At 38.1% G+C, this 17,567-nt stretch overlaps 1 protein-coding gene across 1 annotated transcript in view; it reads right to left on the bottom strand.

The window, feature by feature from the left end:
- The window catches only part of LOC121411707 (adhesion G protein-coupled receptor E2-like), a 77,112-nt gene that overhangs the window by 47,431 nt on the left and 12,114 nt on the right, over nucleotides 1-17,567 (bottom strand). The window contains exons 2-5 of the mRNA XM_041604538.1: nucleotides 13,936-14,640; nucleotides 12,765-12,949; nucleotides 12,412-12,561; nucleotides 6,603-6,697 (exon numbers count right to left, since the gene is read on the bottom strand). Of these exons, the coding sequence (XP_041460472.1) occupies nucleotides 6,603-6,697; nucleotides 12,412-12,561; nucleotides 12,765-12,949; nucleotides 13,936-14,640 (1,135 nt within the window). The remainder of the gene's footprint in view (nucleotides 1-6,602; nucleotides 6,698-12,411; nucleotides 12,562-12,764; nucleotides 12,950-13,935; nucleotides 14,641-17,567) is intronic.

Below are 17,567 nucleotides of genomic sequence, written 5' to 3'. Positions count from 1 at the left end.
ACTTAACGAGATTTGGATTAACTCGAGCCATCTGAGAATACTTGTTGAGTGACTAATATTTTTGCACACACTTAGCAGAGGTTCAGGACTGTCCCATAATGATGTTTTAATCGGCATTTGCTAGTTCCGGTTTAGCATGCCTGTGAGGGCTTATTGTAATATATATTTGAGATCTGAAGAATCAGATGATAGAATAGAAAATGTTTAATCTAAATGAACAATAAAAGGGGGAGAAAAAGCGAACTGAATCACTTTGACCCGCAGGTCTCTCCTTCCGATATACCTAACGGGTGAGGGGTGTAGATGGGCCACTTTACCAGAGTTTCCCCCTACTCTTACGTACAATCGGTTCTTACCATGCAAATGTGGTCGACTGTCCTCTAGACCGGGGGGGGGGGAAGAAGCGTCCATTTAACGTCCTATCCGAGGGACGGAGTATTTTTTATTGTAAAAAAGCCCGCATGGGACAGGGGAGGGACATGTTTTACACATAACGCAGGGTTCAGTTTTCCGCCAGGGGTGGACTCAAACCCATGACTTTTGGTATGACGGGCAGACACTTTACCGACTGAGCTAACTCGCTTTCTAAATGGATTTAGGAAAGCGTCCACTGTAACTATTTTCCACCTCCCTCCTTTCTTTTACTATTTTACCAATGCTATTTTTTGACTTGGTTCTAGTAGTTTAATGCCTACTGATTATATAATTATGCTACATTTAGCCATTCTAATTGTGTAGCGTACGGTCCGCTGGAAAATCAACTACTAGCTGAAGTGGCTACCCAGAGTAAAAATATAATTTATTTGTTCAATATCAATTTTGATTTTCAATAAATTATATCATATTCTTACCCATCCATAATTAATTCCATTCCCCCATAAAGACCACTTATGCGTCACTTATGGTTATTTCAGTTTAATAATATTCCCATACTCTTTATCAAATATGACAAAGTCTGATGGTTTCTGTCTGCAATTCTCCTTTCGAGCACGTTCTCGAAATATCAGAGTACAATGATTCACTTTCTATGGCAAGCCAAGATCGAGTACTATATTTCATACCCTGATAAACAAATCGCCAATATTTAAGGAAGCAATAACATGTACGAATGGCATGAACGTGCATGATAAAACAATCGAAAACGCTCAACAACCGTGAACAAGGACGTTTCATATTTAAAAACTGTAAATATAATATAAAAGCCCTCTCTATTACTTTCGATGGCTGTTAAAGTTCATTTAAAATGCCAAAATATAACTCTAACAATAGAATGTAGAGTGCACGTATGATTTGGTGAAACAAATATTAGATGCGTCAGATTATAAAGTATAACAAAGTAATATAACTTGATGAAATTCGTCGGGCAATATCATGACCTTGTGTCTTCCGACAATGCGCCTTCTTACAATATATTTCACTAATGCGACCAACGATATAAAATAAAAATGATAGAGCAACTACACGCGCTCTTTTTAGGCCATCGGAAACACTTATAATTATACTCTAGATTGTGCGCGCACACACTTTTTTCTCGTGTGTGTGCGTTTTCTTGTGTTGTTTCTCAAATGTTGGTATGGCCCGCCCCAAAGACTTTATAATAATTTATACTGTCAATAATTGTTCCATAGAGTACTTTTCCTGTGGCTTCAAGGTCATGTGTGCAGAATCATATAACGAGCTCTATTCATATTTTTTTAAATATCGATGAGTGCGACATAATTATCTTCCTGTCTGATTTTGGGATAAGTAAGTCCGAAATTACGTCGATATGAAATTGGAAGCGTTTCAACGAAAGCCAACTTAGCCAAGTAATGCGAGAATCCGACCCGGTGGTATAATTCAATGGTTTACGGTTAACCGAAATTAAATCAAATATAAATTCGTATGAAATTTCATATGCCTGAAGGTTGCCTGAACGCAAACATAATTCAATGAAATGATCATATGGGTTGATATTTGATAACATAATGTAAGAAGAATTTGTCACTTACATTATTACGCACAATGCAATCATTCTGAGACAGGTGAACAAGCATTTCAAGCTCAGAATTGCAATATTGGAATATTGGAACCCACGTTGTTTCGTTTGCTCAAGACGTTACAAAAGCGTAGATAAAGTTCGGGTCTTCATTATCCCATCGCACTCATCAGTTATAATATAATAGACCATATAATTTATACATAATAATTACGATGAGACATACATTTTGGGGCTTTAAAGTGTTTAGTTTTGTAACCAAAAAAGTGATCAAGTACACAACTTTCTTATTTTGAGTTGTTAATCTGAATTTGTGAATTACTAAATTTTATTCATTTTTTTTATTCTTCAAAGTGTTAAATTCAATTTTACAACGTCTTGTTGGCTAACAGTGCCTTCCTGCAAAACAGGGTTTTAAGATCACAGACGAAACTACTTAAAAAGACTTAATAAAATAGTGAACGTCAGTTTCTTGAACCATTTTTCATAATAGCTTTCAATGGTTAACAGAGTCGATCGTCAAAAATTCCAGTATTCCCTCACCCTTCATTACATCCTACGTGAAAAATAATTTAGTAATTACTTGTTTATGTTTCCTGGAACAGTAAAATAAATGGAGGGGAGAGGTGACACATCTCATCAATACATTAGACGATATTTTCTCTATGCCCCAGTCAAGGAAATGAGAAATGCTTGTGTTCTTTACAGACCGATGACGTCATTCATGAAATATTAAGTGGATTTTTACACTGATTGTTTCGAGGATGAGAAGGATTTATTTTGGAAAGATGCTGAGGAGGAAGAAATGAAAAGTCCGGAAGGGCAAGGACTCAGCTGCCGAGAGTTTACGTCATCCAAAGTGCAACGGCTTGATAAAGGGATCCTGTGAACCAATGGGTGGGACTACATCGAAATAAACAAACCCATCGATAAAAAGTCTGGGACTCTTTATGTTGTCATTTTCATGATAATCTTTTCAATATACCGATCATAATCATGAATCTACTGCCATGAACTTTAGTGGGGACATGATTTGATAAATTACAAGATCATGGAGTATTTCTAAACCTGAGATGAAAGATCTTGCTTCCAAATGAGACGGGCCGAGACAATCTATAACATTGGAAAGTTAACCACGAAATGTGAAGCGGAGTAACATACTCTGAAAACAACATCCATCAAAGTCTTACAACATCATTTGCACTATTAATGTAGAAATACAAGCATGAAAAAAATGCGCATTGCTAAGTCCAATACATCAGTGTGTATTCCGAAAAGAAATTACTGAAAGTGGTTTCCGGAATTCATAAGTTTGGTAAGGTGACGAGATTACTTCCGATAATGGATATTGTTCATATCACTTAACGTGGTTCATCGATCATGGGTACCGCAACATACTTTTCAATATTGTAATTACAATCAGCAAAATGTTTGTTTTTTGTCCCAAACACCAAACACCTGAAACAATTACGTCAGTTGAGTAGTTGATCTTGCAGTTGACAGAGCAAAAGTGCAACATCATCACACCTACTGCGCGCTCGGATATTGTTTTTCTTCGGACTAGACTTTTGATGACGTCTCATTTACCTGCATGTGTGATGGATGAAATATGACTGCTAGCATCATCATCATTACTATTTCAGGTATCAATGCACTCTTAGCTTTAGCCCCAAAGCCAATTTCTTCGAATTGCGAGAAATAATGATCGTGATGACACCCAGACGTAAGTAGCAGCTTCGAGAGATTCCGCCAGTTATAAGATGTATTTAATTCCATTAAAGTGTAGCTCAAATTAATCCACCACATGTCTATGAAAAATAATTGCAGGTGCGATACTAACTGCAGCAATGGCAAGTGGGGGCATTTTTGTTCAGAAAAAAAAATAACAAGCCCCTAAAAAGGTCTCCATTCCCGATTCACGATGGTGATTTATGTCACGAAATATTTTACACGCCCCCCCCCAAAAAAAGAGAGAAAAGTTGTTCTCTTGTGTATGTGTACGGCATTTTTCACTAATATTTTTAGGGCACTCAATGGGGGGGGGGGGGGGTGGGCATGTGCCCCTACTTGCATCCGCCGCTGGCATATACACAATTATCGTGTGTTATACGAATCGGCAAATCCTGAAAATGAAGATAAAAATAATTCACGAATGTCACTTCCTTGCATATTCTGATGTCTGGATTACGTCGGATTTGACTAGAAAATTATACAGAAAAGAAAAGTATTGATGATATTCCCACTACGGCACAATTCCTACATCTTTGTTGTAACTTCTCTTCAATCTTACGAAAATTTATAAAAAGTTTTTTAACGATTTGTTATTACTGATAACCCTTTCTTGATTTTCATAAAGGCGAAGATAAGACAAACTCATTTTCACTCAAAACCAATTTTGCTGGAACACCTTATGAGTCTGCTGTCCTACTCGAGTTAAGGGTCTGAATGAGCAGCCTATAATGCCTTGTGTACTGAAGACCATCTCGAAACAGGTTAGGTGCTAGTCTGTGTGTGAAGACCTATTTGTTGATCAAACTTTCTAGCACCTTATTGCTATACACAGTACGAAAAATAGCACATTGTTTAAGCCTGTCACTCTAACAAGTTGTTAAAAAAAATTGGAGTTGTTTAAACTTTTTAAACAACTAATTTAACAAATTTTAAGCAGTTGTTTAAAAAGTTTAAACGATCGTTGTTAGAGTGACGGGCTTAAACAGCGTGCTTAAAATTCTATACAGAGTTTTTACACTGTATGGGCAAGGAGAAAGCTGAATTCTTTACAAATTCAAACCATGCGCGTAATGTGATCCGATTCGCATCCTTGATAACAACTTTTCATATCACTTTATCATTACACATGCAATAACGTAATTGAATGCATTGCTGCATTAAGCCTGAAGGATATGAAGGCCGGGGTGTTAATTTCCCTTGAAACTGTTACGAGATAACACCGTGAGGAGGCAATCGATCGTGTCATCCCCCTAGACTTTGGGTGTGTCTCGTGTCTCTTGATTCTCATTTGTATTCATGTATATAAAAAATAGCCCATCGAGACAAAAAAAACAAGAATGTAAATGGCGTCATATTTGTTTTTTCATAAGGCAGTCATGTTCCCAATGCTGCATGAACTCAAACGCTTAAGGGCACGACCAATTAAACAGCGTAAATACGCTCGACAAGGAAATTAGTTTGAATTCACCTCGAGTACCTCAAAACATGTGACAGAAAGCACCCTCAAACGTCTTAGTCTTCAGGCATCCTGTCACTTCAGATAAGGAAATAACTGGCAATGGGCAAGAAACATTGGCGGCGGAAGCCAAAAATTTGAGAGGGGGGGGGCACCAAAAAAAATTTACAAGCAAGCAAAAAAAAAGGTTACCAACCAAAAATTTTGACAAGCAAAAAAAAATAATAAAAAAAGGTTATCAACTAAAAATTTAGGGGGGATCGTCCCCCCCCCCTTCAGCCGCCTACGGCTAGTAACTAAGGCTGGAAAACGAGAGGACAGAAAATGCACCGTACATTTAAACACGAAAAAGTCCCCAGAGAGAGATAGTATGTGCGCGTGCAGGGGTGTATGCGGGTGTGCGTTAATACGTGTGTGCGAGAGTGGGGGTGCGTGTGTGTGAAGGTGAAAAAGAAAGGGATAGGGGATAGAGATAAAGGGGGGAGCATGCACCCCCTACACACGAGAAGATCCGCAGGGGATATCAATATGAATGATACTGAATGTGGGTAAGTGGGTGTGGGTAAATAGTATCTTAAAGGAGTGAGAAAGACAGAGGGAATGAGAGGAGAACAGGTGGAGAGAGTGGGAGGGGGTACGAAATAAAAAAACGAATGACAGGGCCTCTTCTCACGCTGACAAGGAATCGGTTGCCTTTCTCTACAAACTCTTTTTCTTTCCTTTGCAAGTAGTGTTCCATCCCAGGCTAGATTTTTGTGAAAATGGTGGCTTTATGTGTTACGACATCTTCATCAAACCAAACCCTTCGGGGGGGGGGGGGGGGGGGGATAAGAAATGATGCCTAGTAAAGAAACGCAGGAAGTAATCTTTCATACATTCCCCCTTTAGCATGTCTAGGGAATTTTACCCAGCCTACTTCCAGGAACTAGTGGGGATAATATCACAATCATACAAAAGCTCAGTTTTTACGAGAAAGAAGTCAATTTCATCAAATATTCTCCTCTTCATAGTCGATGGGTACTCGAGTTGATTGCATAAGCCAATGTAGGATATAATCAGCAATATGGAACTTTTTTTGGAAATCTTTTGATTCGCGCACTTCCTTTTTTCTCGTCTACAATGTCGACATTGTCGCACCTCTCTTCTCTTAACCTTTTCATCCCGTATCTAGGGCCTGATACAGCAACTCAACAAAACCTAGTGCAGGTCTCAAATATAGATTTCTTTTGATTTTGATGGATTTGAATTAGCATTTTATCTTTGGAATGGTATCTTTCCTGCATCGGATCCCATTCTTCTCACATCAATACTTGTATAAATATATTAGTTTTGTCGTTTCCAATGCACTTCATTCTATATTAAAAAAAGGTATAGTCTTCAAAATGTAGACTTTCAAGCCATACATTTGAACACATTTAAAGAGAGTTTGAAGCCTACCTGGTATCAGCTCCCGAATTCCGTGCACTCGACTCCAAAACATGATCTTCCACTTCCAAAAGATTGCTTACGCATTCCATCATATTTCCAGCCATCTGAATGTAAAATAATTTTGTGCATTTAATCGTTAATTTTTCAACTAATAAATGTTACCCAGAACGCTTGGTTTTTGTTAATTTGAGTTAGAAGAAACAAGTGGAATGCCTCTGGCCGTCTCACCTGCATCATGCGATTCAACATAGCAGCAGTGCTGACTTTGAAAACTACTATAACTCGAACAAGATGTTCAGTGATACTTGGTTACTCTTATTTCCACGTTTTATGAACTAGACCAATACACTAATTCAACAAATACCCCCAATGTGGCCAAAGTTCATTGACCTCACATGACCTTCGACCTTGATCATGTGACCTGAAACTTGCATAGGATATTCAGTGATACTTGATTACTCTTATGTCCAAGTTTCAAAAGTCAGATCAATAAACTTGCAAAGTTATGATGGTAATTCAACAGATACCCCCATTATGGCCAAAGTTCATTGACCTTTGACCTTGGTCATGTGACCTAAAATGCGCACAGGATGTTCAGTGATACTTGATTACTCTTATGTCCAAGTTTTATAAACTAGACCAACATACTTTCAAAGTTATGATGGTAATTCAACAAATACCCCCAATTCGGCCAAAGTTCATTGACCCTAAATGACCTTTGACCTTGATCATGTGACCTGAAACTTGCACAGGATGATCAGTGATACTTGATTACTATTATTTCCAAGTTTCATGAATCAGATCCAAAAACTTTTGTTGTGAGACAATAATTTGGCTTTTGTTTTAAATATCATACAATACAATACATCTGGGATGTTGAAGAATTACCCGAACGGTTCAGATGAATAACCAGACTTTTTCCTGTTTGCCTAATCATCAGATAACATATCTATTTTACTTTTATGGAAATGCATTCCCTATATTGTTAGCATTTGTCACCATTAATTGACCAATGGGGAATGCCAACACTCCTTTTAAAATGATGTACTATCAATAGTGGTACATGAATAATTGATGACGACATATAAATTTCCAGTACTATACAACTAAAATCAATAAAACCACCTTAAGCGTTCTGTAAATTCGAAGTCTGATTCGAATACCAGCCGTTTCAGTATAGGAGCAGAATTTGTTTTAGTTTTTCTGATTACCTTTCATTATATATTACCATGATTACTGCTAATGAATATTCTTTTCAGAATTCAAAGTATAAGTATGTAAGGTCTATGAATTAAAATAAAGGTAGCTTAACTGTCATTATGGTGAGGTCGATAAAGTGTGTAAAAGTTCATTATGGTAGTCCGTACACCTGCGTACAAACACACCAAACTAATATAGGTATCTATGGTACAAGCACAAACAGCCACAGTCTGTCTCTGCCTCACACGCACACAATGCTACTGGAAAGAATACAGTGTCCCTCAGTGTGTGACACAGTGGGTGATTTCAAGTTCGGTGTTGGCCTTGGTGTTGGTGTTTAGTGTTGAAATTTCGGTTGCTTCCCCTAGCTCCAAAACTTATTCAGAGCTTGTAAAACTGATCCAGATCACATCATTGACATCTCAACAACTAGTGAGTGACTTTTCGGGACCATCCTCATTTTTATGTTTGGTGTTATAATCGTGTAAAAATGGACCCAACACCAACACCAAAAGGTCAAAACTGAACTTGAAATCACCCATTGTGTTGATAGTGTGGAACACAATGTGAAGTTACCTTTACACTGTTAAATTTGAGCATTTCAATAGTGTGAATCACATATACACTCAACCGACCATGTTAACACGCTGTGAACAATTACACTGCCGAGGTGTCCAGTGTGATAATATATTCACACTGTTGAATTCGAGCATTTTAACAGTGTGAATAATATTTTCACATAGTCCAATATGTGAACACACTGTGTGACATTTGTGTTCTTTCCAGCAGGGAACTTACACATCATAAGTTCCCAGGTCATAATTGGAAAAATGCAGTGACCTCGATGTCATTCACAATACAAAAGAGATGAAAATTGAATTTGATTGAATTGACTTTATTCAAACCAGTCAAAAGATAGGAGTGCTAAGTAAAAACAAAATGGTTGCATAATAAAGAATTGAAAAATGACAGGTTTGGGACCCCAAAGAAGCACAGCTTGTAATCAGGTGCCCCTGCATATGATATTTTACCCAAACATGGAATAACTATGAGAAACAAAACTATTTACAAGGTATTCAAAGATCACAACAGAAACATCACCCACACGTATACGTACACTCACACACACACCCAAACACACACATTCACACTCCAAACATGTTACCCCCAGGTGCAGCTTACAACTGGTCTTAAATTCATCAAGTTATTTATGACAAAATTTCTTAAACCGAGACAGGGTACTGACACTCTTTTTCGTATTATCATATTCCATTCTTTAGCGCAAATTCTTCTGAAGGATTCCAACGGAGCATTAATTCTAGCAAAGGGTTGGTGAATAAGATGTCTCCGACGTTTGCTATAATTATGAAACTTGGAATAACTTCAAAAGTTTCTTGTAAAAAAAAGAACAATGAAGGGATTGGTATTTATACAAGAAAATAACATAGTTCATCGAGACCATTTCATTAAATGGTAACATATTCGAATGCAAAAATCTGTAAAGTATTCTAAGTTTTTAAACAAGCTATTGCCAAATATATGCCGACCCTATATTGGAGTGATCTCCTCGAAACATCGAGCATCGACCCCGGTGTTGAGAGCAATTTAAATTGCGATGCTTGCTCACTCAAAATACATTACCTAACAGGCAAGCTCTTTGCGCTTCCGTAATATGTCAAAGTACATTACAGTATTCCGTAGATAATGATGAAACCATGTAGCTACATCGTGCATGGAATGCACCTGATAGAAATAGCACTGCGGGGGATTTTCACACTGACTTCGGTAATTCGAGCATTGAGTTTGGACATTTATCGATATTCTTTATTTTTGGCCCAGTGGATTAGTGTCCGGACTTTGAAATAGCGGATCGGGGGGTCCAATCCAAGCCATGGCGTAATTTTCTTCAACAAGAAATCCTAATTGACCGGGGTCATATCACGCCACTGAATAGCCAACTATATATATAGATAATCGAAGCCTCGTAATTTTTTTTATAGTATCCTTATCCTAAGAATCATCAAATCGTCAAAAAATCTGATTATCCTACATACATAAAAACAAGCTTTATAAATTGACAATACAAATGATAATTCAAGAAGATTACATTAATTTGTCACGGGCTAACGATTTGAGCACAGCCATGCAGTGCAACTGGCTCACGGGCTTTTATCATCCCTACCTTCAGTCCCATCCATAATGACATTATGGTTGGCCTATATCATTGACATATTAGATTATACGTTTAAAAAAATGCTCGGTATCGATCTACCTGGATGGACTCGTCCTCCTTTAACTTCGATTTATATTTACCTTACGTGATCCAACTTTGAATAAGGTGCAGTGGATTGCAATTGCAGTTTAGAGGCTAAGATTTATAAAGACATTAAGTTCTCGCGTAGAGTTGTAAACTGCAGATATATAACATGCACAAGGAGCGTTTTATATTTTTCTCAAGAGAATCCATATCATTCTTGCCCTCGTTGGCATCCATTAGAAAATTTCCGTGACAATCATTGCCACTGTCATTTCTTGATCTACAGGCCTTGTCTCTTTTCTTCGCATTTGAATAAAAATATAAAAATATTGGGTTAAAGTGCTCCATGTGGGTAATTATGTGTCCAACCAATATTAAGCATTTTTGGGGCATTTTGATTTATCCAGAGTGATGAAAATTTTGCCCATTCTAAAGTAATTGATGCCTATTTTTTTCAACCTTACTGCTTCCCACACCCGGGGGGCCACTTCCATTCACGAGTGGATACCATGCGCGACCATGGGGTCTCGAAAAGCACCCTAAACACGTAATTCCCATATTCTGAAAATGCACCCCTTAACAAGTATTGGCGTGTGAAACCCTACCCTTAACAAGTACTGGAAACAAAACGATACTCTTGGCAAATATTCCCTGAAATGAACCCCTAAACAAGTACAGGAATGTTTTATTGTTACGGGTCCTTCGGTCGTCGGTTTTACCTAATTATTTGTTGGTTTAGTACGACCCCACCTTCTATACACCTCGCGCAAATCGGACTCTAAACACGAAGTGTTGGGGCAAAAAGGATATCCTTTTAATTTTGTTTTATCTTCCCCGCAAATTCGACCCTAAACACGTAATTTTCCTAGCGAAATACATACATACCCCTTTTTCATTATTTTTGTGTTTTTGACACCCTTATCACGTTACGTACGTAACGTGCCCTATCGTGAAAAAGACATCATTTTTACGTGTTTTTTGGGTCGCGCATGGTATCCACTCGTCAACGTAAGTGCCCCCCCCGGGTTCCCACATTGGGTAAAATACAATCCCAAATTGGTTGGATACACAATTAACCTCGTGTTTACCCAATATTTATTACAGCATGGGTGGGACCACATTGACAGCATTTGGACAGCAAGGAAAGAATAATCAGCCCAATGAATACCCAACCCCTGCATACGGGGAATGTCACCCACTTCATGTTCATGGTTTTCATGAGTGGGAATCAAAAATCGAAAATCCTACCATTAAAATTGATGGAAAGTTATTAAGAAAGTAAGTGTTTGCAAATACCTCGGTGTATTCATCGATGAGAATCTTAGTTGGAATAAGCAAATAGAGCATGTTAAGGCAAAAGCTGTAAAAAGTTTATATCTTCTTAAGAGGATAAGAGGATAAGACCTTACATCAGTAAAGCAATTGCAATGGTATTTTATAAATCGGTCATTCAATCATATTTTGACTATTGTGCCTCTGTATGGGGAAATACCTCAAAGACTAATTGTAAAAGATTACAAACCTTACAAATCGGGCTCTAAGAACCGTTCTACAAGTTCACTATTTATTTCCAACTAAATCTATTTTTTCAACTTTAAACATTGACGACTTAGAAATTCGCCGAACTAAACAGCTGGCAATAGTAATGTATAAATTTTACATGATTTAGGTCCCCATTATTTAAAAGAGATATTTGTTTACCGTAAATCCAATTATAATTCCAGATCCGGTAATATGCAGTTACATTAAATCTGCCCAAAACCGAATTCGGAAAAGACGTTTCCTTTTCCGAGGTGCAAAGGTGTGGAATTCCCTTGCAAAACACATTCCATTCGAAACCCCATTAAATACATTTAGACGGAAAATAAACACTCTAGGTCTATCAAACGTACTGAATGACCTCAAGGATTAACTTTCCAGTTTGCATGCCCCCCCCCCCCTTTTCCCCATTTTTTTAATGGTAATAATTTGATGATTTTTTATATGTGTTTTTGTATTTTATTGTTTGCTACAATGTATTTTTTCACGTTTGTAAAGTATTTTTCATTTGTTATCTATCTACTTTGTATGTTTTTAATATCTGGACCCCTCAGAAGAACAGCCGTTAGGCTGAAGAGGGCTATCCAGCCCATGTGTTGGAAAATAAATAAATAAAAATAAAATAAAAATAAAATGACATGATCCAGTCAAAATAATTTTGGTACTGTGAACATGGTGAACAGAACTCAGTGATAAAACTCGGGTGCTGCAAGGAATCGGAGTACTGAGTGGGCCCATTCTGTGTTCACACTCCTACGTTAGAATGGTTCCCGATTATTTCGTAAATTCTTTATTCAAAGCTATGGGGGCAGGGACACTGACCTCTTGTTGTTCGTAAGAAAATTCGACCACTGCATCAAGAAGTTCCGAAGCAGAAGAAACCTCCGAGTCTCCCATCTCAGCAGGATTACTTCCGGTTGAATCCCGAAGGTATGACGTCATTGTAGCCGCAACTTCATTGGTCAAATTCGCCTTTAAAAAGATGAAATACAAAAGTATATCATAATACTATTTTTCATGAAAGATTAAGTTCTTTAAAGCGTAATGGACTCTCTGTGCGAATATATCCCGTTAGTTTCATTTTTTCACTTTATGGAATCATGAAGCCAACAATGAATGGTATAATTAATCAGAATTTTGTTTTGGATGGAGAAAGAACAGGTCATTAAGCTTACTTTCTCGCATTCCGACGTATCTGGGAACGTCCACCTTGCAGCACTCTTTGTTTCGTCGAAGTAGCAATGGCGGGTCACGTTATTCCCACCTGACGCACACTGTGAGCTGGTGTTAGTTCCCACGTCGATATCAGGCCAACCTATGATACCCTTGATATCCACTGTCACATCACCAAGACATTGTCCTGAAAATTTGAGAGTAAAGCGATTAGGTACGAGAACTTACTTGGGACATTATATCTCACAAAATGATCATAATCATTTAAATGATAAAGTCATTATTGGTGCAATGCAAGTTTCCGTCTCATTTCTCGATCTCTCATCATAACCATCATTATCATTCATCCTTCTCCTCCTCTTCCTCAAAATCATCTTCCTCACATGCTGCTTTGCCATCAACATTTATGAGACTCCTCCATCTCTTTACCTCTCTTTTCTCTTTTCTCTCTCTCTCTCTTTCTTTCTTTCTTTCTTTCTGTCTTTCTTTTTTCTTTCTTTCTTTCTTCCTTTCTTTTTCTGCTTCCTCCACTCTATACTATGCAAATACACCCTTCTTCCATCCTGTATCTTTATCACTAAGTGACCATGTTTTTTCTCATTCATTGTCATAAAGATATTCACATATCCACATTTCATTCTCTCACACTCTCACATATTCCTTTTCTATTCATTTCTCAGTCACACCCCTACTCCATCATTAAATACACACATCCCTCACTTACACTCTTGGCTTCATCATGACCTTATACTAAACATTTAATGGCACCTTGTCGAATTTAATATTAACACATCACAGTGAAGTTCATTAAGCAGAAAAGACCTTAAAGGTCATCGTTAAAAAAAATGTTTTTAAATATGAGACCCGTATGAGTACATAGGCCTATCACAGTAATTGTTCTCATCAGCGTGATATTTCAAAATTAAACGTGGAATGAAACAGCTTAGACTGCAATGGACACCCTCTATAGACAACAAAAGCCAGAGTTCCAAATGATAAAGGTATTCTTACAGAAAAGGAAAGAAACTTGGATGATGTTCTCATACTATATTTTTGTTGTCATTTAGTTTTACGATTTAGTAGAAAAAAGGACATGAAAACTCTTAGCTCTTATTTCATATACCATCACATCCTGCATTTAAATGTTTTACTACTGCTTAAAGTCATACTCACGTAATCGTTCACAGTGGGATCCCTGATATATAGGTGGACAGTAACACGTATAGTTGGTTCCATTGTTGTACGATTCGCAGACACCATCATTCAGACACGGTGACGTCATGCACACGTCATAACTGGAACAGAAATTCCCATGAAATCCGAGAAAGCATTCACAGAAGTAGTCGGTGTCTGAAATGTTTCTGCACGTTCCTCCGAATTCGTTGCACGGATCGGGTAGACAGGGGTCGAAGTTCTCACAATTCTGGCCGTAGTACCCGGTCACGTCCCCGTCCGGGTTGCAGTCACAGTTGTATTCCTGACTTGAGATGTGGAGGCACTTCCCTCCGTTCGTACATGGCGAACTCGAGCACGCATTGAAGTTGTCACACTCTGCTCCGTAGTACCCGTGCTGCTCGCAGATGCATCTGTAGGAGCTTGGCCACACATTCTGACACGTCGTGCCTTCTGGACAGGGTCTCGAAGCACATGAGTCGATGTGCTTACACTTGTAGCCCAGGTATCCCGGGAAGCAGTCGCAGTCCCAGTAGGAGCCTTGGATACTGCTGCAATTGCCACGGTCTGCGCAGAAGTCGAATTTAAGACACGGGTTCAGGTTCTCGCATCTGTCTCCGTAGTACTCGGTGAGGCAGTTGCATTCGTAGCCACCTTGAAGAGGCACACAGGTTGCTCCATTTTCACAGGGTGATGATATGCAGTCTGCAATATGAAAAATAGGAAGTAAAACATTGAAGGAACAAAAATTATGATCAGTTATATATAGCATAGGTTGATCTTTGGTATTCTGAACGCTGTTCCAAGATCTTCACGACGCGACGTAGCAACAAGTAGGTTTGCGTGTCCACTATTCTAAGTAATGAATTTAGCTATGACTTCTGTGGTAGAAGTTTTTTTTATAAACAGTTTTCGTTTGACCATCCGGAACAGTGCATATATGCTGAATATCATCCATTCATTTTGAAATGAATTTCAAAAAGACAAAGTGTTTTTCACTGCTTTGTCTTATCCTTAAATTGTATTCATGTCTAAATTTTATGACACTGCTATAAATTTGTCACATTACAATGTACTTTAATGTCATACTACGATTATGTTTATGTATTGTAAATTTATTTTGACTTTACAATGAACGCAGAAGCTCCTGCAATAAAAAATATAATCCCCTCCTAGAGGCTTCGTCCATTGCCCTGATCGAAAAGGACGAAAATAAGATTTCAAATTCGAATGGAATTATTGATAATAGTTAATTGCGCAGTCTCTCTCCTCCTTATCTGCCAAATATTCTATTTCCATCGCTCAATGTGAAGGGGCAAAGTTCATAAGAACTTAATAAGGCTCACTACCAGATGAATGGACTCTTAAATGCATTCGTACAGTTTCCAGCAAGAGAACATCGTAAAGCAGCATACCTACACGAATGCACCTGCGAATAACAGTTTCCATCAGGCAACGACAGATCATTAAAGATAATCGACAATGATTTTTGTGAAAGACCTCATTTGCTAGTACATGCGATTGAATTCCAACGATTGATTTATTTCTGAACTCTATTTTAGAAACCAATAAAAATGACCCCAGGAGTTCGCCAAACAAAACTCCTCAAAAAAGGTTTTGAAATCTGAATTTGATGGATAATCCCTTTTCGATTTTAGTAAAAATCAATGTGTGATTGATACTAATGAATAGATCATTTAATTCTCTCAAAAATAATACCCTACATGATATGATTATGGTTCACATGGAGGTGGAGTGCCTTGAAATTTGGGGAAAGGTCAAAGTTCAGAAGTTTCAAAATGACACATTATTGAAAGTCACTGTGTTTTTTTCGGGTTGATGAGTGAGTTTCTCAGCGGCTTCTTTTGTTTTCATGCACCTTAACATCAACATTAACGTGGAATCAAACACACCTCAGTACAAGCAAACACATTACAAACAAACAAACATGCATGGGTATTTCAAACCACGACTCAAACCATGTTATCGCACAGAACCATCACTGCATAGGCCACAGCAAAACATCAAAAATGAAGAAGCGGGAGCATGATTGGAATGGATTTTCATCTCTATTGACACAGACAAAAGAATCATGTTCTTTATTGACCCTTCATGACCATTTCTGCTCGTTTTGCAGCTTTTCAATTCAGACCTCATCCGACAACTTTGAATCCGGCTCTTTTTGTGATGACATGAACACAACAAGCATGGTATCATTAAAAAGAATTAAATGATCTTTGAATGATATCAAATATGCAATGTGTAAAGTTGGGAGTTGGGAGAAATTAATGGCCAAACTCAGATTTCCAATTTTTTTTAGGGGTTTAGATAAGTCAATACACGTATTTACGCATCAGTAGAATGTGGTTTTAGTAAAGGGAGTGGCATATGGAAGAAACCCACCAGTGCCACCAATGGTTCATTCACCGACCGATATACTGTTCATCTACCTTAGATGTGAACGTCGACTCGATAACTCAATTCTGTTCCTGAAAAGACGGAAACGCCAGCTCCAATACAATAGACCTGAATCAATACAGAGGAGCATCACATTACCACCTCACTCATACCTTCGTATTAACTCGTATCGCTGCAGCGGTGCAGCGATTGGGGATGTGCCGTAGAGACTTTGGTCCCACCCCTGTTATGTAACGAAAATTAAATAAACGGCGGAAATAACGGAAGGACGGTGAAAATGAACTGATGGGATGCCACCATGCAGCATTCTTCTTGATTAGTCGACTTTAAATGTCGAATCATTAAATTGTATCCCCGGAAGAACCGAGTGTTTTCCATCTCCGATGAAACGATTGCCAGGGGGCATTGTCCCCCAATGGTTGATTAACTCTCGCTACACCACTAATCTTCGCAAGCTCAATACAATCTTAAATAGGTATGAAGAAGACAGATGTACCATGGAGATACCAACTCAGACCTTCACGATTACATTAAAGCCCCGTTTGAAGCACAAAATACTGCAGGTGCAGTGTAATTCTTAATTCGGTATCGATATATTGTCATGGTGCAATTCAAACCGGTCTCTCTTTCTATTCAAATATTAATGTATATAAATCTATTCATGAAACACACAGTTATCATGGAAACATCATTTTGTAAAGCCGGTGGCCTAATCTATTACTGCAAAATAAAAGTTATTATTGTTATCAAATTTAACATAGAACTCACTTCATTAAAAAATGAAGTGCCAATTTAGCACGAACAGTGCTTGTATTGTGAATGCACTTCGAGTGCTGATTTCCTAGTTCAAATTTGAACTAGAAAATCAGCACTCGAAGTGCAGTCACTATACAAGCACTAGAAGTGCTAAATTAGCACTTCATTTTTACAGTGTTGTCTTATGCCCCCCCCCCCTCCCCCTCGCTCTCTCTCTCTCTCTTTCAGTCGGGGTCAAATTTTCCGATCGCTACGCCATCTAGGGCAAAAATACAATAACTCTATTCTATTAATGGCGCCTATTTTAGCATTTCCTGTACTCCCTCATATACTCGGTCTTTGAAATAATTTCCGCTAAAAGCGTAACATCTGTTTCTGCCAAAATGTCCTCGGGAAATCTTTAATCCGTCCAAAATAAGTTCTTTGGATAATACAGTTGAGCGTCCACCTGCATGTAT

This window comes from Lytechinus variegatus, chromosome 3 (assembly GCF_018143015.1).
Source record: "Lytechinus variegatus isolate NC3 chromosome 3, Lvar_3.0, whole genome shotgun sequence".
NCBI classification, from domain to species: Eukaryota; Metazoa; Echinodermata; class Echinoidea; order Temnopleuroida; family Toxopneustidae; genus Lytechinus; species Lytechinus variegatus.
Note: the sequence above shows the minus strand (reverse complement) of the source record. Positions and strands in the feature narration are given on the sequence as shown.